This window comes from Macrotis lagotis, chromosome 4, assembly GCF_037893015.1.
Source record: "Macrotis lagotis isolate mMagLag1 chromosome 4, bilby.v1.9.chrom.fasta, whole genome shotgun sequence".
NCBI classification, from domain to species: Eukaryota; Metazoa; Chordata; class Mammalia; order Peramelemorphia; family Peramelidae; genus Macrotis; species Macrotis lagotis.
Genome location: NC_133661.1, coordinates 190,637,113 through 190,658,981, shown reverse-complemented (window position 1 = coordinate 190,658,981; position 21,869 = coordinate 190,637,113). Strand labels below are relative to the sequence as shown.

The window sequence follows — 21,869 nt, the reverse complement described above, 5'->3', positions numbered from 1 at the left end:
ACGTCACCGGTTTCCCCGGAAGTGCTGGGTAGGAAGCGAGGCCGGGTTTCTCCGGGTCGCGCTCCGGGGGTCCGGGGCTGTCTCCATTGGAGGCTGGTCGGGGTCCCGGTGCATCCCGGGAAGCTCCCACGGTCCGGGCCTTCTTCCTTGTACGCGGCTTAGGAGGCGACTGTTGCTATGACGACCCAGGCAAGTTTGGTGGCAAACCGAGGCCGGCGCTTCAAGTGGGCCATTGAGCTCAGCGGCCCCGGAGGCGGCAGCAGGTGAGGGCTGGGCGCCGCCAGGCCGAGGGGAGGGCGGGAAAGGGCCCGCTCCGCCAGCCGGGACGGCCCCCCGGGAAGCGGCCTGGGCCAGAGCCCCGCGTTCTCGTAGTGACCCCGCGGCCCCTGCCGGCCAGGAGCTGCCTGATGGGGAGCGGGGCAGCCCGGCCTCGGGCGGCCGGGGCCGGGAGCACCTGGACTGGCCGGTCAGGGGTGAGACCCTGGGCGAGGGGCCGCTCCGGGCCCGCGGGGCCTCGGAGGAAAGAAGGGACCAAAAGAGATGGAGACTGAGTGGCTGCAATCGCCATGGCCTCGGTGCAGCCAGGAACCGGTTTAGACACGGGACCAAAAAAGGGGGCGGCTAGGTGTCTCGGTGGATGGAGCACCGGCCCTGGAGTCAGGAGGACCTGAGTTCAGATCCAGCCTCAGACACTTAATGATGACCTAGCTGTGTGGCCTTGGGCAAGCCACTTAACCCCATTGCCTTGCAAAAACCTAAAAAAAAAAGGGGGGCAGGGGACAGTAGACCAGGTGAAAGGGAGAAATGAAATAAAATGAAATAGAAGCAAAAGAGCAGTCAGGAAGCCTTACTTAACTGAGCTGGCCAACCTTACTATTGAAATAATAGACATGTTCCGATTTGCCATTTTAGTAAGAGCTCTACAGTAGCTCGGCTTCTTTTACTAAATAAAAGCATGTAGTTAAACCTACAGGGGGCCGCATTTTGGGTAGCCTCGGCTTGCTTCATGCTAAGGTATCTTAAAGGCAAAAACCAGCTTCTGTCCTCTAAGAACTCTGATGTAAGAGAGAAAGTACAAACCATCATCTACAAACATGTGGTAATTGGGTGGCATCATGATGTGTCAGCTGTGAGGAAGTCAGCCAGTGTCCCTGGATATGTGGACGGGGGAAGCAAAGTGAAGAAGACTAGAAAAGTAGGAAGAGGCCAGGCTATGAGATGCTAAATTAAATTTCAAACAGAACATTTTATCCTGGATGCAAGGGAGTCGCTGGAGCCGAATTGCGGGTTGATGTGATCAGATCCATGCTTTAGGAAAATCCCTTTGGCCCCTGAATGCAGGACAGAATAGGGTGTAGAAGAGATGAATTAGGAGGTAATAAAGTTACCTTTATTAGGTGTATATATATATGTATATTCATATATACATATTTAGTTTTTTGCAAGGCAAATAGAGTTAAGTGGCTTGCCCAAGGCCACACAGCTAGGTCATTATTACGTGTCTGAGGTTGGATCTGAACTCAGGTTCTCCTGACTCCAGGGCTGGTGCTCTGTCCACTACACTACCTAACCACCCCTATTAGGTATATTGTAAAGAATCACTAGGGTATTTGGGGCAGAAGAGTTATGGAATCAAGAACTGTGCATTAGGAAGACTACTAATCCGGACAGGGACAGGCTGGAAGGAGGCTTACTGTGTCAGTGGAGTGTAGGGGACAAATGAGATTTTGAAGGTGAAAGCAACAGGACTACAATCACCTTAGTTGAGACCATACTCAAGTCTTTCTCAACTGTGGTCCATCTTATTCAGTGATAGCAGATTTCTAAAAACGTAAATCTGTCATCATGTGACTCCTTGACTTAATCAGTTTCAGGGTCTTGCTGTTGTCTCTGGGATAAAATGAACTGATCTCTACACAGTCTTACCCTATCTTTCTAGCTTCCTCCTCCTACACTATACAATTCAACTAAACTGAACTTTTTTCTCGTTCATACATAGCTTAGTGCTTTTGCATCAAATGTCTTAAGATACTTAGAATACACTCTCTCTTCACCTTCTCCTGAGTTCATTTTGTATATTTTTATGTACTTGTTAGGATGTAAGCTCCTTGCAAGTAGGTATTGTTTTATTATTTGTACTTTAATGTCCAGTACCTAATGATGTCTGATATACAGAAATACCTGAAAATTCAGTTGTCATATATCAGGACTGGGAAGGGACCCCACATACCATCTAGTCTTATGAGCATGGGTGTGACAGAGGCATGTCAAGAGTTTGCATGAGAGATGAGGTTTGGAAACCCCTAGCCTATGCTTCTTGTTCTGGTTCTTTAGAGGCCGAAGTGACCGGGGTGGTGGCCAGGGAGATTCCATGTATCCAGTGGGTTACCTGGACAAGCAAGTACCTGACACCAGTGTACAGGAAACAGACCGGATCCTGGTAGAAAAGGTACAGATATAAATAGGTGATCATTGCCTTTGAAACTTTTGTGTTCTACCTTTCTTTGGTGGTGAGAAAAGTATCTCTTTAAAGACAAAACATTGGGTCTTTTGGACAATCCTTAGGAAGGGAACAGGATAGGGAGGACAAAAATCACAGTAGAAGCTAAAAAAAATGGTCCCTTTCACTGCCACTTTCTAATCAGCTGGCAGCAATAAACAGATTTGAAAAGACATTCTTGGTGAACGTAAGCAGCCATAATTGGTATTGGGGGTGTTAGTAGTGAAATAAATAATAACCATATATTTCTTCTAGCGTTGTTGGGACATTGCCCTGGGTCCCCTCAAACAGATCCCCATGAACCTTTTCATCATGTACATGGCAGGCAACACTATCTCCATCTTCCCTACCATGATGGTGTGTATGATGGCCTGGCGACCCATTCAAGCACTTATGGCCATTTCAGCCAGTAAGTATTCTTGGTGCTAGCAAGGTATGCATTATCTTTTCAAGCAGCTTTACCAGTGTCTGTAGGGCAACTAGGTGGTACAGTGGATAGAGGACTGGCTTTGGAATCAAGAGGACAGAAGTTCAAATCTGGCCTCACTCTTGGCTCTTACTAGTTGTCCTTGAGCAAGTCGCTTAACTGTGCCTGATATCCAGGGCCATCTCCAGTCGTCCTGATTCATATCTGGCCACTGGACCCAGATGGTTCTGGAGGAGAACGTGAGGCTAGTAACTCAGCATGCTATCCCCTCACTCAAATCCACTTCACATGCTTGTCATGGCATCACTCCCTGATGTTGTGGTCTAATTTGAAAAATGATTTATTAAACAGTGTAGTTTTCCCCAGAGTCTTGCAGAACCAAAAGATATTTCCATTGGGGTATCCATAGGGGATATTTCCATTGAAGTAACTTGATACAAGCCCTTTGCTAGTGAGAAATGAGGCTAAATTGCTTATATTTGTTTCTCTCTTTTTTATCATCAACAGTTGTTCTATAAGTGGCCCATTCTAGGCATGAACATGTCTGTATTTTGTTAGTCTATGGTTGCCTTGGCTCTCTCTCTTGATACCTCTCATTGACATTACAGCTTTCAAGATGCTGGAGAGTTCAAGCCAGAAGTTCCTCCAGGGCTTGGTCTATCTCATTGGGAACCTCATGGGGTTGGCTTTAGCTGTCTATAAATGCCAGTCCATGGGGCTGCTCCCCACACATGCATCAGACTGGTTGGCTTTCATTGAACCCCCAGAGGTAAGGCAATAAGTAGAAATTTAATTTTGCCTAGGTTGAGATAAAGTCAACAGACATCTACCCAGATTTTGGAAGGTGGGGTTGGTGTTAGAAACAAGGCACATTAGGAGCTTCAGAAAATGTTTGAGCAGGTGGAAAGCAAGAGAGCTTGGGATAGAAGATTAAAGGGATTCAATGAGAGGTCAGTACTATGACCTTTATATTAATTTTCTTTTTTTCTTTTCAGAGAATGGAATTCAGTGGTGGTGGGCTACTCTTATGATCAAGGGAAAACATGAATTGGAAGCTCTCTCATGCTTGGATCCCATTTGATTTTTGTCATTTGTCCGTTCTCAGTAACACTTTTAGTCTGTACTGCTTTATAAAGGTCTTCTGTGCTGAAAAGAAGAATTAAAAAACTTCTATTTTCAAAGGTAAAAAAGAACAAAATTTTAGAGAACCAATGAAGAAAAACTACAGAGTTGCTCCTGGCTGAAAATAATATAAAAAACTTTATTTATGTTTCCAATACAGAGCAAAAAAAACAATCAAAACCATAATTCCATGTAAACAAGAGTGGCTGCTTCAGCCTCTCCTCTCAATAAATTAAACTGCTCAGAACAGCTCTTGGAAAAGAAAACAAAGTTGCATGAGTTCCCTTAAATCCATTTTCCTTAAAATAAAGGTTCTACCTAAATGATATTAAAGGGGACAAATACTGCTGGAGACACTTGTGACAGATTTGAGAAACTTATGCTAGCTTTCAGATTATACATGATAAGAAAAAAAAACCGAAAAAATAATTATACCAGACTGACCCTGGGCATTTTCTACCTGCCATAAATTTTATTTAACTTGGGGGAACAGAGGAAGGTGACTGTGCTTAATCCATCACAGGGTAAGGGAATGGGTTCCTTAGGGAGAGGCAGTCCCCAGCTGCCTTAGGAAGGTGTGAGGCATATATGAATATGAAGTAGTAATCTTTCCCCTGCTAAAAGACTGGCCTCAGTACGATTTTTCATCCAGCTAGTTAAGGCATAGACTAATAGCATGAGGATATTTGATACTACACTCCCTGCTAATATTATGGCTAAATCTCCAAATTTGATCTTGTCCCAAAGGTAAGTTTCTTCCCCTCCCTTACCTCTGTGAAAGCAGATAGCCCCTTTCCCTAAGGTGCATTCTCGTTTTCAGTATTGCTCTACTTCACAATGATTGAGAGACACTTTGTAGACATGAGACAACACATATACAATGACCCACACAGAAATGGGAGTGAAATTCTGGGCAAGGGACAATACTCTGCCCTGTAACAGTGATTTAAAAAAAAAATTAAATAGTTGGAGGCAGAGGGGCTATACAAATAACCTTCAGTTCCCCTCATCCCTTTAAAATATTTTGACTATAAACTTAAGGGAGAATTACTATGTTTAACTTAATTTATGTGACCTCTTAAAAACATAATCCTTTTAGGGGTGGGGAGTGCTGCTCAGAGAAACTAAAACCCACCAGGAGATGATTTTTTTGGAGTGTCAGGTTGCAAAGTCTTAGCTCTTAGGCAAAGAAAGGGAGAGAATTTTCTTCTGGTATTTAACTCCAATCGACACAGTAAAAAGGAAATTGGTAGGGGGAGACAAGAAACAGAAAGTACAACATAAGCTATAAACATTCACTACCACTCCCTCCCTCCCTGACACCTAATACTTTTGTTCTGTCCAAGGAAGACAGAAATTAAAGTGGACATTTCTCCCCCCCGCCCTTTCTAATTTGTGTTTGGCTACTAATGATTTTCTTCAGTTATACTGAATGATGGTTGCCTTCTCTGTTCATGGATCTTGCTATATCATCTGTTACACATTCTGAATTTCATTTCAAATACCACTGAGTAAAGCAGAGAACTTGTAACTTTTCAGTTTAGTCGAGAACAGCTGAGTCCATGAAATGGCCAAGGGCCTAGACAAGGTACCTATACATGATTCTCTCTCTGTTAAGAGAAAGAAAGATTTCTGGCTAACTTCAGGTGTCTGAAATTATTTCCACAAGCATATCAGAAACAGATTTACTATGTCTGGAAGCAATATCTTGGTGATAGGGAAAAAAGAAAAAGGAAAGAATAATTTGGAAAATTACCCCCACCCCCAGTCCTGTCTTTCATACTATTCTGAAGAATGGAAAGGAAATTGGCAATCACAGAGCTTTTGATTGCTCTCTGAGTACAAAGCCAGGTCTTTACAGTCAGAGTAAAGGAGAAAATTGAGGGAAAGGGCCATATCCTCTCCCATCTCCCACCCTAAAACAAAATCAAACTAAAACTTCACTTTTTGAATTAGCTGTGCAGTGCTATCAACTTCCCCACACTTCATCTCATCTCAAAACCAGGTCACAATGAAAGAACCTGGAACTTGAGCAAGGCCAATGCCAATTGATATCCTGAGTCCCTTGAGCAAGAATGAAGGGGATTTAGCAACTCAGTGAGTTTGGCACTGTGAATTAAGGTTATGGCACCAGAACTTTTCAATTCCGTTGCAGAATTCACCTTTAAAATGTAAGCCTGTCTTATTTCAAGGGCATATTAGCCAGTCTTGCTGTTTGCTCCTGTGGTTCTGACTGGAGGGGTGGGGGAGAGGGAGGAAAGGAGAGAGAAGCCCAGTAAATTTCTTATTACATCGAGTTAGGTTTTTTTTTGCACTCATCTAAAAGTGCCTGTGGACTACAGCTGTGTCAGTCTGAGCAGCTAGCTGGGATTTGCAAGAATGAATCAATCATCTAGACAATACTTCCTTTAAAAAAACAGCAATTTCCAGTGTAACATGCTACTGCTGCCTTACAGTAATACCATAGAATGGACTAAACTTGAAACATTCAATGTACATACAATGTACACACATGCTTTAACATGGGATCAGACTAAAGAGCAGCATCTATTAGGGATAGGTTTCTAAGTTCTTGCAAAAGGGCTTTGTGTATAGGTTTGTTTCATTTTTTGCAGTGTATAGAATATTTGGAAAGGCAAGTGCACTGAGGATGAGCTAAGTTTTCCATATGGATTTGTTACAGAGAGGCTGAGTTACCATATACTTGTGGCTGTGGGTTTTTTTGTTGGAATGTCATATACTTCTGATCTTCCTTGGAATAAACATCATGAAGTTCAGGTTTACATGGGAGATCACAATTGAGTTAAAGTTTTCTGAGATCCATCTTGTAGTTTCAGTCTTATCCAAAACAAAATGACCCTACCTCCTGTCCTACAAGTTTACCCTTTGATCCTGGCTCGTCTTTTTTCCTTTCTTGTTCTGATATACACTATTCCTGGCTAATGAAAAGGTATTTAGGTTTCACTGATGAAAGTAAAAACTCACTTTTATGTACTGCTTTCTAGTCACAAAGCATTTTACACATATCTTACTTGCTTCTTTTAGAGGAAGGATGAGGGGTCAAGTGGGAAGAAGGGCAACTCCAACTCCCTTTGCATTAAAAAGCACAGGGACAGAGGAAGTCTTGAGGCTCAGCTCCGCAAAAGTTCAGCATCATGTATTCAGAAAACAGCCCTCCAGTTTAGTGGAAATGGCAGCAAATTAAGTACCAGATCATCTGAGAATTTTGTGGAGAATTGAAACCTGTGAGGAGGTTAGGTCAATCAGAACAAATTAGGAGTAGATGGTGATCACTTCACTGCCACCTCCTCGTACAAGGAGGACACGCTCTAGCCCTTCTGTAAGCACCTCCAGGAACTCCATATCTAAATAGGTATGTTAAGGAGTCAATCAGGGCCACAGCACCAGCACATTGGAACTCTGCATCTTAACAACTAAAAGGCTTTTTATCTTCATAGAATTGAAAAACAAGCATCAGATAGACAAAGATTACCAGCTAGAATTCAAGAGGGGGGAATGACCTTTAGATCCAATTTGGTCTTGTGTGACAACAATTCAGGAAACTAGGGATCTTATATCTTACCCTGGATATCCTTCCCATTTTACATATGTGATATATTAATATTGTGCTTTCATATTCATCTAGGGGGCAGCTAGGTGGTGCAATGGTGGGAGTGCTGGCCTTGGAATTGGGAGGACCAGAGTTCAAATGTAGCCTCAGACACTTAATCATCACTTAGCTGCATGACCTCGGGCAAGCCACTTAACCCCCTTGCCTTGCCAAAAAAAAAAAACCCACAACAAAAAACCCCATAGTTCATCTTCTAGCAGCAATGAGAGCCAGAAGTCCACAATAACATGAATCTTCAATATTTGATTCTATAAGAGCTCTAAGTTTGATTGACATTTCTATCATATTCCCTTCCCCACCAACAGCTCTCTTCTGACTTCCTCAGAGTCTATCTACCCCAAATAAGGCCTGGTTTGTACTGGGGAAAAGAACCATTCTCCTTCATATATAGAAAGCTTTATAAGAAAGATTACTGGAAGAGGAGCTGTTTGAGAGTGATTGGATAGGATAGGGGTCCTGATGAAAAAAACAAAATCTATTCCAGAAAATCTCTGCCTTACCAAAAATCTTTTTTAAAACTAATTTTAGAAGTCAAGTAGTAATTTGGCTTCATGTCTGGATTTCAAAATACTTTTCTCTACTTTGTATGGAGAGGGAAATCTGGGGCAGATTGAATTTTTTGTTTTATAATCACATGTATGTTCAAATAAAGGATTCATAACAGCAGTTGGAAAGGATACAATTCTCATCACCTTCAGGGTTTCGGGGTGGTCCTGGCATGTTCAACAATACCAACTTTGCTTCATGGGACTTGTTGACAATCACCTCATTCAACTTGACTGCAGTGTGCATCCGCCTCACATTAGATTGATCTCTGGGGAAAGGGGGAAAAGGTCACAGTATAAGTAGTTCAAGGAAAAGAGAAATTAGCATAAAGCTGAGGTAGACAACTTGTCTGGCCTTAGTGTGCAGAATGGTAATTGTGGTAGGTAGGGATAAAATTAAATTGGGGCTGATGTTATACTACTGTTTATCCATTTCTTGCTTTTATCTCTTAAGCACCTTGGAAATACATCAGATTTAATTTTCTTTATATTTTAGGGCAAAATACCATTTGTTTCGTCCCCACATAATCAGGGTCAAATTTACTGGAACACATTGGAAATTTTGGGTAGAAAGATTTCAGCCACTTTAGTTTCTTCTCCCAACATTCTTCAAGTCAAGTAATAAATCTTCATCTACTTTTATATGCCAGGACAACAGGAGGTGGAAAAACATGTTTCAAGATATGTCATAAGTAAATGGTAGAATCCAAAACAAATTTAGATCCTCCAGACTATGTCTGATACTGTCCACTTTTTCTAAAGATGAAGAAAGGGCAAAGGCAAATGACCTTTTTATTTCCTTATCTTTTTTATCTTTATATTACCATAAATTACAGACTAGGAAATAAAATACATTTAAAATCAACTGCCAGATTATTCAAGGATCACTTGCCCAATTTATAGTTAACTGGATGCTTCTCCCTGTGGCAGCCTTTGTGGGCATTTGAGTTTCCCCCAAAATATATCGACATTTAAATTATGTCAGTACTCAGAATTCTCTTACCAATATTTGCTAATTTTTTTAATTTTGTTTGGTAGCAACAACTTTTTGGAAATGAGGAAACAGGTGCCTGTGAATGTCCTCAATCATCTTTATTTCGTTTCTACTGCTTTTTATATATCATCCCAGATCTCTTAGACATTACCTCAGAGAGCAGTACAGTGGAAAGGAACTAAATGATTCAAATTCCATCTCTGCCTGTTTGACCTTCAGCATGTCACTTAAACTCTCTAGTTTTTCAGGGCCTTCATTTGCAAAGTGAAACAGCTGTAATGAGTCTCCCACTAATGTCCCTTCTAGCTCCAAAGTGATGTTTCTATAATCCATTTTCTATCCTTTAAAAGTCTTTATTTTATATTTTAGACTGGTGAGAAGCTCTGAGATGACTAGGTCCAATACAGGGAAAGGACTATCCAGTGATCCAATGTACCCAAACAGATTTATAGGTGTAAGACTGAAAGGCTACCAGGCTATTTTTTTCAAAGCTCAATAGTAGTTCAATCAGAAAGTAAAATTCCAAACAAATTTAAAAGCTTTGGTGAAAGGTTTGTGGGGTTTGCAAATTATTACCAGTGGATAATTGGCATTAACAATGAGTTCCAATTGTGCTAGTTCTTTTCCCACTGCTGTTAACTGTCATGATCTGGGAATATTAATAAATTCAAAATTTAAAGGAGAGGAGTATATTTCCAGTTAGACCATGTTATTGAACATGAATTTCTATGGGATCTATTCCAGGTGTCTGGTGGCAGAATTCAACTTTAGTACATGCTTAAACCTTTTTTATTGATTTCACTGTTGTTGGGATTCTAGATGACAGATTCAAGAAATAATTCTAAGCAATAAGAAGTTGTATATGATCTGTAAAGTGAAGTGTGAGCTTTACCAGGAGTTTAGAGGAATAAGTTACACTAATATGTAAGAATAACACTAGGACACTGAGGAAGGGTAGATATATTGCTTTGTAGTTAGCTTGAGGTTAACATTACAGCCAATGAGACACTTACGGTCGCATGTTGAGCAGGTCCTGGAATCCCTCTAATGTCTTGGGTTTATGTCCCCGGGATGCCATGTACTTATCCTTTGTCCAAGTCATGTGCACTTTTTCCTGATAGGTCTCTGTTTCCTCATCCTCATCAGAGCCAATGCTGGTAAGGCGTAACATTGAGTTCCGGTCTTTAACCAACTGTGCCTGGGGGAGGATGAACACGAACAACTCAATGTTTGATTTCTTTCCCCCCCCTACATCTTAAATTCCACAAATCCAAGAGGTCAAGAAAAGATCCCCTCTTCATCTAATGGTTACCCTACACATTAGTGCAGTAGTTTGAATACTGCTGATTCCCATGATGAGCAGTAAGTCCTGATTTTGCTACCTTTTGAGAATAAAATAAAATACCACATCTGCTCAGGTTTAGTTTTCATGTGATTAGGATAAAGATATGGATAAAGAAACAGAGTTCTTACTTCACGATCTCGTTCTGTTTTGGAGAGCCGCATATGCCGTAACATCTGAGATCTTTGTTCCATCATCAGAGTGCGCTCATAGGTATAGGCTGATATATCACTATCATGCTGCCAGAAAAACACCAAGTCAAATTAGCAACAAGCACAAAGGAGGAAAAGATGACCAACTCATTTCCATGTTTCAAATTGCTGGATGAATGCAGAAAACTATCAATGTCATATGTTTATTTTTTATTCTTTTCTTTTTTTTAGGTTTTTTTTTGCAAGGCAAATAGGGTTAAGTGGCTTGCCCAAGGCCACACAGCTAGGTAATTATTAAGTGTCTGAGCCCAGATTTGAACCCAGGTACTCCTGACTCCAAGGCTGGTGCTTTATCCATTACGCCACCTAGCCGCGCCCATTCTTTTCTATATGAATATAAAAATCAAAAGCCATTGTCTTTCTTTCCCTGATGGTAATCTCTTAAGAAGAACGGAAAATATAAAGATTTCTTTGCTTATCAGTTCTGGATCTTTCTTTTCCCAGGCACAGTTCAGGTGATCAATTAAACTATCCTGATTTTATAGGATCAGTAAATGGCTGAAGAGATAAGTTATCCAAAGCTAGCTACAGAGACAAATCAATATTCAATCTAGGGATAAATATTCATAGTTTTGACTTGTTAAGTCTATCCCAATCAGTATATACTTCTTTGACACAAACACAAGGTGCTGGTCAGTGTCCTTTTAATTGCCTGGTTAAAATAATATGTGTTCATTTGAAACAGGGTTCTATGAATTAAGGTAAAATAAATCCATCAGGGAAAAATCTGGAAAAAACAAAGAGCTACCAAAAAGGAAGGAAAGGGGACATTTTGCTCAGTACATTAAAGTTTTGATGAGATTCAAGGATTAACTCACAATTCTAGGTCATTCAAACATAGTAAATAAACCCATGAAATGGGGATTCTACTGAACCTGGAAGTACAAGAGTTGGAGATAAAGAGTGTTTTCATACTCTTCCTCTGATTTTGGTATCTTACCATTTCTACCACTTCAACCTCTGCCTCAATGCGGAGGTGATATAGAAAGGTAGCCAGGTCCTTCTTCATCTGGATGCTATTGTCTTCTAATTGGGCTACTGTGAAGATACGGATGGCACACTTACGCCACACCTGGGAAAACACATACACAGAATTAATCCTGAGAAATGAACACAGTAACTTTTACACAGGAAGAGCTGAGGCTATATAAACAGTTCTGTCACTATATTCTTTGTATTTGATCCTAATGTCCTAAAGCCAATTCAAACAAAGTAGACTTTGATAAAATTATTTTACTATTTTAGAAAAATATCAGCAAAAATGAGAGAGATGGTCTGTGATAAAAATATTACAGGATACAGTGGTTACAGCACCAGCCCTGGAGTCAAGAGGACCTGAGTTCAAATGTGACCTCAGACACTTAATAATTGCTTAGTTGTATGACCTTGGGTAACTTAACCCCATTGCCTTAAATAAATAAAATTTTTAAAAAATATTAAAGGAGAAAAGGCAATTTCATATAATTTGATATAATATTGATTTGAATCATTACATAAAATCTAGATTTTGAAAAAGGCCAATCTTGCCAAAAAATAAGCAACATTGATATTTGAGAATTCTGGTATTCAAGGTCTTGTTTTATATAAATTAAGTTTTCCTAAGATGGATGTCCTTGTAACTTTTTCCTCTAAAGACTGATAATTGAACTTTACCAGCAGTTTTCCACTAGTCCTCTTTATTCCCCTGAGAGTTGGGGAGAAACTAAATACTGAAATATCTATTTTTTCAGGGAAGGCACAGAATGAAGAATTGGAAGGTTAACTTTCTGAACCGGGGGTAACATCCACCCATTTTGACTTGAAGTCTCAAAAACTCCATTTGAGCCAAAGAGGAAGGATATATTAAAAGAGACTGGACAAATACTAGGCAGGGGAGAAAAGCAAACAGGGGCCTAAAAGATGCCTGGGTGTACCTTATGCTGTTTAAGTAGGAATGGTAAGAGCATGAGCATCCCCCCATCATGCACAATCCACCACACATCAATGTTGCCCTCAGCAAATGGTTCGACATTACTGGGAAAGAAGGAGACATTTTTGGCTACCAGTAGGGCAAGGTGGGCAGCTGTTGTCACCCGAACTGTGCCTGGGAAAAGAAAGAAAGATCCAAAACTGATAAGGAAAGAGATCTTTATATTTTCTGTTCTTCTTAAGAGATTACCATCAGGGAAAGAAAGATGATGGCTTTTGATTTTTACATTCATATAGCAAGGACTAAAAAATAAACATATGACATCCATGTGCTATATTAATGAGATGATAAAATGTTCAGAAAATCCTCTCAAGTAGAGAATCACATGTTACTGTATTTTCAGGTAACTGGGAACCAATAAGTAAATGTGAGAGTTTGTTGATGGTGAAAGAGAAGCCCACTGTACAAAAACATTAAGATAAAAATTCACAATTAAAAATCTAGAAATATAAGAATCAAAGATAAGGAGAAAATGTATTCTTAGTGGAAGCATTTTGTAAACTCAGCTGAGGTAAGAATTTCACACACAAAATAAGATCAAGGGGCAGAGGGTGGGAGGTGTTGAGTCAGCCTATAAGGTCTTAATTATTCTGACACTGTGTGTATATTCTGGCAATGTGTGTCCACTTCAGTACTAGACTGGCCCTCCATTTCAGAGGATAGAAGGAGGAGATTGGGTATAACTGTGACTCATGCTTAATGGCTTGGGAAAAGATGAGGGGTGCTCTTACCAATGAAAGTCTTCCAGGCACGGGCATCCTCACTCTGACGCCAGCCATTGGGCCAACCCATCACTACAGTGTTGTGTTTCATGCCTCCAAGGCCACAGGATTGGATGAGATGGGAAATTCCCTCTCTCAATTTGGCTGCCACCACCAGCTGGCAGAAGCCCTTCACTTTCTCTGCTTCCATCAGGTGCTTGATGGTCTGAAAGAAATACAGGAACACTGAACTGATCTGCCTGATACTTGCACCACTGTTCCCATCTAAAATATTGTATTGTGCATCCCATGTTATGGCTCTTTTTATTTGCTGTATATTTTCAGTCTCTGCACAAAAGACATTTATTCAACAGGACCTTGATATAGGACTAATTTATCCAAAATTATTCAAGTAACTCCTATTACACTTTATCCCTTTACTCCTCAAATATTTAGCCACTCTATGCACATCTGAAATCCAAAATTGGTTGTATTTTAGTTTATATGTTTCTCTGTCTCCATTTCTTCCATTAACTACCAATTCCTGGAAGATATAGTCCAAGTCTTCTACTTTCTTTGCAGCTAACCCCACAACCTGGCATTGTAAGCCTTCCACAATCTGTGTTGGCTAAGTAGAGGGAATTAATTAGTGGGAATGCACTTTTTCTCACCCTAGTCATATCCTGACTCAGATTATTAGTACAGTTCCACCCCAATATTTTTTAGGGGTTCTCTTTCTGTCATTTCCTTCAAACAGTGACACTTAACATTTGTTGAAAAGTTTTTCTGTGCAAGTTATTTAAAATATCTTTCTCTCTTTGGTCATTACAATTCCTGAGAACATCAGTATAGAAAAATGGGCACAGTCTACCCAAAACCATAGAACAAAACAATGGTAAACTAGGATTGGAAGGTGGTTAGCTTGATTATAAAGTCAGAGGACTCATCATAAGGACTAAAAAAAATTTTTTTTGAAGGCAATGGGGTCAAGTGACTTGCCCAAGGTCACACAGCTAGGTTAATTATTAAGTGAATGAGGCTAGATTTGAACTCAGATCTTCCTGACTCCAGGGCTGGTGCTCTATCCATTATGTCTCATTTCTTACCTGCTCAGCAGCTAATGCCTCACCATAGTTCTCTAGGAAGTTTCCTACAAGCACAGAGCCCACAATAGTGAGACCTTTGCCAGCTTTGAGCTGTGAGGCAAAAGTTAGGAGGCGTGGATGCTTAACATGTAAGTCCTCATCTAGTTTCAGCATCACCAGCAACTGAGGCCTATGAAAAAAAGAGGAAGGTAAGAATAAATGATACGGTAAAAAACTGTTAAGAATCACCTAAATGAAAAGGAACAGATTTAGAATGGTTCATGACAACTCTATTAATTTAATTTCCTGTGTCATATCTTTCTTATATCACAACTATTTAATGAGTATGTATTATATGTCACAACACTGTTTGAAGCTGTGTATCCTACTTTACCTCCAATTCTTTGTATGTGGAGGCCCTTCCTCTAACCGTAATAGGGCAAAGCGGGCTGCACTTAGGGATAGTCCCCGGATTCCATCGCCCCACTCTTTCTCAGCTCTGTGATAAATAAAAAGGAAAAGAGATTGACATAGAGCAGGTAAAATCCAATTTCTAAATTAAATAATCAGCTAAGAATGGATATGGTGCACACTTCATTAACATTCTGTCTTCTCTATTAATTGATACCATCATTCTTCACCAATTATCAGGGTGCACTGTGAAAATGGACATTGTATAAATATGACAAAAGGAGTCATCCAATCATTTCTCCCATACAGTTGTGTTACTTAGCAACCAAAAAGTAACATAGAGATTTAGGCAACCAAGTTAGAATTAATTATAAGTTTGCAGTGGAAGAGAAAATACAACTGAATAGGTCTTCAAACCAGAGTATTTACTAGTCCTCATTAAGGTACCAAAAAAATTGGAAATAAACTGGGTGCCAATGGATTGGGAGAGATGAACATATTGTGGCATATGGATTTAACAGATTACTGAACTGTAAATTATGAAAAATCTAAGAAATTTATAAAAACACTGTAAGACTTTTACAAACTGAGGAAGGCTAAAGAGAGTAAAACCAGTGTGTTCAGTGACTATAATAATGCAAATGAATATAGTATTAGAGTTCAGATTAATTACAATGACCAATTTTGGTTGCGTAGGAAAGAGAAAGAAATAGATTTCCCTCCTCTCAAAATGAGGGACTTTTGGTGTAAAATATTACATGCATTGTCAGATTTGGTCATCCTGACTGAGAGTCTCTCATTTCAGATATAATCTGGAATATTACAGAATGTAGATCTAAATCATATGTATTATATGTTTCTCCTCTATATACTTTTGATCCACCATCAATCAGAAATATTCTTTCAATTGTTTTTTCCTAATTAATTCTCACTAATCTATTTACTCATTCAGTTGTTATTTCTCCTTTTGATTCAAAGGATATGTAAGATTTCTGACAGAATTAGGGATGCAATTTGTGGTTATTGAATAAGGTTAACTGAACCTAAAGAGCCTAACTTCACTGAAAAACTGCTTCAATTGACTGTTCTAAATACTCATATACCCAAAGTTTTAGCATTTATGGGTGTCCAAGTCCAAATTCACAGACTGTTATTCCTTCTGTAGTGACTCACCCTTGGTACTCAATGTACTTGTAGATCATACCAGCTATCACCATGGCCACAATGGCATAATACCAGGATGAAATGAACATCAGGGCCACACAAATGCTCATGCCCATGAAGGAGAGTGCCCTACACAATAGAAAATCCAAAATATTGTTAGCAGCTCAAAAAACAGAAACATGATAATATGATAATGAGGACTTATCTCACTATTGTCAAAATATGTAAATAGGGTGGAGCTGTGAACTCATCCAACCTTTCTGGAAAGCAGTTGCCCAAAGGGCAACAAAAATGTGCATACCCTTTATAGCAGCCCTGTTTGTGGTGGCAAAGAATTGGAAATCAAGTAAATGTCCTTTAATTGGGGAATGGCTTTAACAAACTGTGATATATGTATGCCATGGAACACTATTGTTCTTTTAGAAACCAGGAGGGATAGGAATTCAGGGAAGCCTGGAGGGATCTGCATGAACTGATGCTGAGGGAGATGAACAGAACCAGAAAAACAGTGTACACCCTAACAGAAACATGGGGGTGATGATCAACCTTGATGGACTTGCAAATTTCATCAGTGCAACATTTGGGCTGTCTGCAATGGCGAATACCATTTGTATCCAGATAAAGAACTGTGGAGTTTGAACAAAGACCAAGGACTATTACCTTTAATTTAGGAAAAAAACTTAATATCTTATTGTCTGATCTTGCTATCTCTTATGTTTTCTGTTTCTTCCTTAAGGATATGATTTCTCATCACATCCAATTTGGATCAATGTATACCACGGAAACAATGTAAAGACTGGCAAACTGCCTTCTGTGGGGGGGGGGGAGTAAGATTGGGGGGGAAAATTGTAAAACTCAAAATAAATAAAATTAAAAAATATGCAAATAGTAAAATATGTTATAAAGACATATGAGGGGCAGCTAGGTGGTGGCGTAATGGATAGAGCACCAGTCTCAGAGACAGGAAGACCTGAGTTCAAATGTGACTTCCAATACTTACTAGCTGTGTGACTCTGGACAAGTCACTAAACCCTAATTATTTGCATAAAAAACAATCAAGACTGTGATCACTGAAATCTTTATATATAAAGCAGGAATTAGATTCATAAAATCAGCAAAAGAATTTTAAATCAAAAATTTAATTTAGTACAGCTAACTTTTACATACTAGGAAGTAGGAATTTTCTATATAAAAATCATATGTCTAGATCCCCTTTTCCCAAAAACGTATGTTCAGATGATTTCTAGATACTCTGTAAACAGCCCAACATCTGAAGGGGAAGTTGTCATTAATTTTCTTACTTTACAACTATAACAAATGGCATGAAGTGTTTTTTCCCCTTAAGATAGACCAAATTACTGATTACAGAATACTACAACATTCAAGAATTTAGCTATAAAAAGCAAAAGAGAAAGGGTGGTAGTTTGAAGGGGCAGTGAAATCAAGTGATAGCTTCTTTAAAACTGGGGAGGCAGGGGGTGGAGCCAAGATGGCAGAATGAAGGCAGGAACTCCTGGTAGCTCTCCCCAGGCTACTCCAAATACCTTTAAATAACAACACTAACCAAATACTAGAGTGGCCGAACCCACAGTAAGACTAAGTGAAACAATTTTCTAGCCCAAGACAACTTGGAAGATCCATAGGAAAGGTCTGTTACACCAGAGTTAGAAAGTGCCAGTGTATACCCTGCTAACTGGCTCTAGCTGTTCAGGAACTGTCTGTGGGGCACCTGGGTTCCTGGGGACTCCTAGGACCATGGTAGCAGCAACAATTTCCAGACTTTTCAGCCCAGGGACTGCCAAGGACAATTTGGAAAATTAGAGAGAAAACTCTGTTGCACCAGGGTGAGACAGGAGCCCAGTCCAGCACAGGCCTCAGTGCAGCCCGTAACAGGGGCCCAGAAGCAGGCCTGGGGAGCCCTCCAGCAGCTTCTTCCAGAGCATGTAACCCAGACAGTAAGGGGGGTAGGAAGAGATCACAGATGTCTCTCTGTTATCTCTGGGGCAGGACTCTGTGACTTTGGGGGGTTGGGGGGGTGTCTCTGAAAATAGCTTCAAAACCCCCCAAAAGCTTGGGACAGTGAGCCCTCCACCCTGGAAGCAGAGCCCCATCTTAACACCAGAGCAAAAATCAAGACATAGGCTGGGGAAATGAGCCAATAGCAGAAGAAAAAAAAATAGAACCACAATTACTCTGATTCTATGGAGGATCAAAACACAAATTCAGAAGATTTAACAAAGTCAAACCTTCTGTATCCAAAGCCTCCAAAAAAACCAGAAATTGATCTCAGGCTGTAGAAGAGCTCAAAAAATATTTTGAAAATCAGGTAAGGGAGGTAGAGAGGAAAAAAAATGGGAAGAGAAATGAGAGTGAGGCAGGAAAATCATGAAAATCGAGTCAGCAGCTTGATGAAGGAGATACAAAAAATTATGAAGAAAATAACATCTTAAAAATTGGTTAAGGTCAAATGGAAAAAAAAGCAATCCAAAAGGTCAATGAGAAGAATGCCTTAAAAAGAAGAACTAGTCAGAAAAGTAGATACAAAAAGTATCTGAAGAAAATAACTTCAAATGTAGAATGGAGCTAAGGGAAGTTGATGATTTTGTGAGAAATCGAGAAACAAAAAAAAAAACCAAAAGAATGAAAAACTAGGGGTGGCTAGGTGGCACAGTGGATAGAGCACTGGCCTTGGAGTCAGGAGTACCTTGGGTTCAAATGCGGTCTCAGACACTTAATAATTACCTAGCTGTGTGGCCTTAGGCAAGCCACTTAACCCTACTGCCTTGCAAAAACTAAAACTAAAATAAAATAAATATAAACAAACAAACAAACAAATAAATCTGTTCAGGAAAACAGATCCAGGAGAGTTAATTTAAAACTTATTTGGGCTACCTGAAAGTCATGACCAGGAAAAGAATCTAGACTTCATTTCTCAAAAAGTTCTCTGGTTAAATTGCCCTTTATACTAGAAGCAGAGGGTAAAACAGAAATTCAGCGAATCCACTGATCACCTAACTAAAAGAGATCCCAAAATGAAAACTTCCAGAAATATTATAGTCAAATTCCAGAACTCCTATATCAAAGAGAAAATATTAAAAGCAGCCAGAAAGAAGCAATTTAAATATCATGGAGTTATAGTCAGCATAACACAGGATTTAGTAGCTTCTACATTAGGGCTTGTAGGGCTTGGAATATGATATACTGTAAGGCAAAAGAGGTTGAATTACAGCCAAGAATCAATTACTCAGTAAAACTGAACATCCTCCTTCAAGGGAAAAGACAAACATTCAATGCAATAGAGGATTTTGAAATTTTCCTGATCAAACAACCAGAGCTGAACAGAAAGTTTGATCTCCAAGTACAGGACTCAGGTGAAGCATAGAGGGGGATGGACAGGAAGAGTAAATGATGGGAGATTTAATGATGTTGAACTGTTTATATTCCTGCATGGGAAAATGATACTGAGAACTCATATGAACCTTAAGGTAGCTAAAAGGAGCATATATAGACAAGGCACAGAAGGGAGTTGAATATGAAGGTATACTATATTATAAAGATGGAGTCAAGGGACAAAAAAAGGAATATACTGGGAGAAAGGGAAAGGAGATGCAGAATGGGGTAAGTTTTTTCACATAAAAGAGGCAAGGAAAAGCTTTTGCAATGGAGTGGAAGGTGAGGAAGGTGAGGGGAAGTGAGTGAGCTTTCATTCTCATCATAAATACCTCAGAGAGAAAATAACATGCATACTCAATTGAGTATAGAAATCTATCTTGTCCAGAGGAAAATAGGAAAGGAAAAGGATGGGAGAAAGGGGACAGGGGGGTGTAAGTGATAGAAAAGAGAGAGAGAGGATCATGGGAGAGAGGAGTCAGATACAACACTTTTGAGGAGGAACAGGATGAAAAGAAAGAACAGTAATTAGGAATGGTAAGAATAGGATGGAGGGAAATATAGCTAGCAATAGCAACTGTGGGAAGAAAATATTTAAGCAATTTCTTTGATGACTCATGAAAGAGCTGATGGTGCCTTAATATAGACTGAAGCACACTCTTTTTCCTCTCACTTTATTTTTCTGGAGGCGAATTATGTTTACTTTTTACAACATGACTATTGTAGTACTGTGAAAAGTGTTTTTCAAAAAAAATTTTAAAAATGGGAGGCCTGGGCTCACTTAAATAAAAAGAGCTTCAAGAGAGGGGAGAAACTGATACGACTTAAGAAAAGGAGTTATAACATGGCAAAAAAAACCTAAGTAGAGGACACAAGGGAGAAGCCATTCTATAGTGGATCTCTTCTACAATCTTAGGAAAAAATGAAAATATGGTTAGAAAGAAAAGCTACAGTAATTTACAAAGGTAGTTAAAATTTTTGTTTACTATCTAGACCAACAGTGATTAATTCTCAGAAAGAATTATCAAGGAAAAGGTGAAACAAAAATCTGAAAATTGCTTGTGTTATAGTATTTGGTGTCTAGTTATGTAATTTGATCAATTGTTCTCTTGAAGTTTTTTTTTTTTTTTAGGTTTTTGCAAGGCAATTGGGGTTAAGTGGCTTGCCCAAGGCCACACAGCTAGGTCATTATTAAGTGTCTGAGACCAGATTTGAACCCAGGTACTCCTGACTCCAGGGCCGGTGCTTTATCCACTGTGCCACCTAGTTGCCCCCTCTTGAAGTTTTGAGACAAGAAAAACAAATTTACCAATGGTAGTAGCGGAATCGGGGCCTCCAATTGGGCGTTCGAAGCAAGGTTTGCAAGGCACATGCCAGGTTCACAAAGAGGTAACACATCAAGAAGAACCTGAAGAAATGAGAAGATATTAATAATATCATTGTTAAAATGCCATCTTTACTAAAATTAACTCACTCCCTTAATGAATCTCAGTGTATATTTGAGATTAATAGCAACATGACTAAGAGCTGAGGGAGGAGAAATCTGAATCTCACCTTACTTTTCCTCAGGAGAATAGTCAAATCCTGCCTCAAGTATTCTTATAAGCAAATCTAAGTGACATCCTTTGTGTCTCACAACACTTTATATTTTGTTAGAATTTATGAAGAGCAAAAGAATACATCAAATAACTAATCTTTAAGCTAAAAAGTAACTGAATGAGTAATGCTGTGAAAAAAGAACATAGAGGGTTGGCTGGATAGTAACTAACTGAAATAGATATAAACCCACAATATATACAAGAAACTCCTTCCATTCAAGGGTGTATCGTTCATACAAGAAACTGAATTAGGGTCTCACCTTCCCCAATATGAGTCAGGGTATACACTTTAGTTTATCTGCTAAGAATCTGTTTAAGTTTATAAGTTTTAAAAAATAATTTTACTGTATTTTCCAGAAAAATTTTTGTAGATCAGTAAGAATTTGTAGTGGATTAATGTCAGTTATAATTGAGAACACATATGATTGATTAAAAAATAAACTATAGAGCACTTATTGACAATTACATAGAAAGGATTGGGGCCACGAGATCCAAAGAAGCAATGAGGATCCCTAGTTCCGCAATGCCAGCAGTAAGGAGTAAGGCCCAGGTAGGCTCCCCATTGGCTTTGCTGTGTCCAAACACCTACAGTAAAAAAACAGATGTCAAACTTAAACAATGAAGTCTTATTAGAATGAAGTAAAGCTTTATTAAAATTACCTTTGGTATATTCCACTTACCGTATTCTCCTAAATTAGCTATTATACATACAGTAACTGTATGAAATTAAGGGGATGATAGAATCTGAGGATTATATAATATCCAATAAAGAAGCATG

At 39.4% G+C, this 21,869-nt stretch overlaps 2 protein-coding genes across 10 annotated transcripts in view; one reads left to right on the top strand and one right to left on the bottom strand.

Moving 5' to 3' along the window:
- EMC4 (ER membrane protein complex subunit 4) lies at positions 1-7,895 on the top strand. 2 transcript variants are annotated; one of them, XM_074235011.1, is made up of 5 exons: positions 1-263; positions 2,335-2,449; positions 2,756-2,909; positions 3,536-3,696; positions 3,923-7,895. In XM_074235011.1, the coding sequence occupies exons 1-5, from the start codon at positions 178-180 to the stop codon at positions 3,956-3,958; spliced, it is 552 nt and encodes a 183-aa protein (XP_074091112.1). In that variant the 5' UTR covers positions 1-177; the 3' UTR covers positions 3,959-7,895. The 2 variants fall into 2 exon arrangements, with proteins under 2 accessions (XP_074091112.1, XP_074091113.1); XM_074235012.1 differs by having other exon boundaries at positions 3-189.
- The window catches only part of SLC12A6 (solute carrier family 12 member 6), a 109,189-nt gene continuing 91,488 nt past the window's right edge, over positions 4,169-21,869 (bottom strand). For all 8 annotated transcript variants that reach the window (XM_074235003.1, XM_074235004.1, XM_074235007.1 and 5 more), the window contains 12 exons: positions 21,558-21,676; positions 20,803-20,901; positions 16,113-16,232; positions 14,923-15,027; positions 14,550-14,718; positions 13,474-13,669; positions 12,687-12,856; positions 11,714-11,845; positions 10,693-10,800; positions 10,233-10,417; positions 8,361-8,494; positions 4,169-7,414 (listed from right to left, as the gene is read on the bottom strand). In XM_074235003.1, coding sequence (XP_074091104.1) covers positions 7,323-7,414; positions 8,361-8,494; positions 10,233-10,417; positions 10,693-10,800; positions 11,714-11,845; positions 12,687-12,856; positions 13,474-13,669; positions 14,550-14,718; positions 14,923-15,027; positions 16,113-16,232; positions 20,803-20,901; positions 21,558-21,676 — 1,629 coding nt within the window. In that variant the 3' untranslated portion in view covers positions 4,169-7,322. The remainder of the gene's footprint in view (positions 7,415-8,360; positions 8,495-10,232; positions 10,418-10,692; positions 10,801-11,713; positions 11,846-12,686; positions 12,857-13,473; positions 13,670-14,549; positions 14,719-14,922; positions 15,028-16,112; positions 16,233-20,802; positions 20,902-21,557; positions 21,677-21,869) is intronic.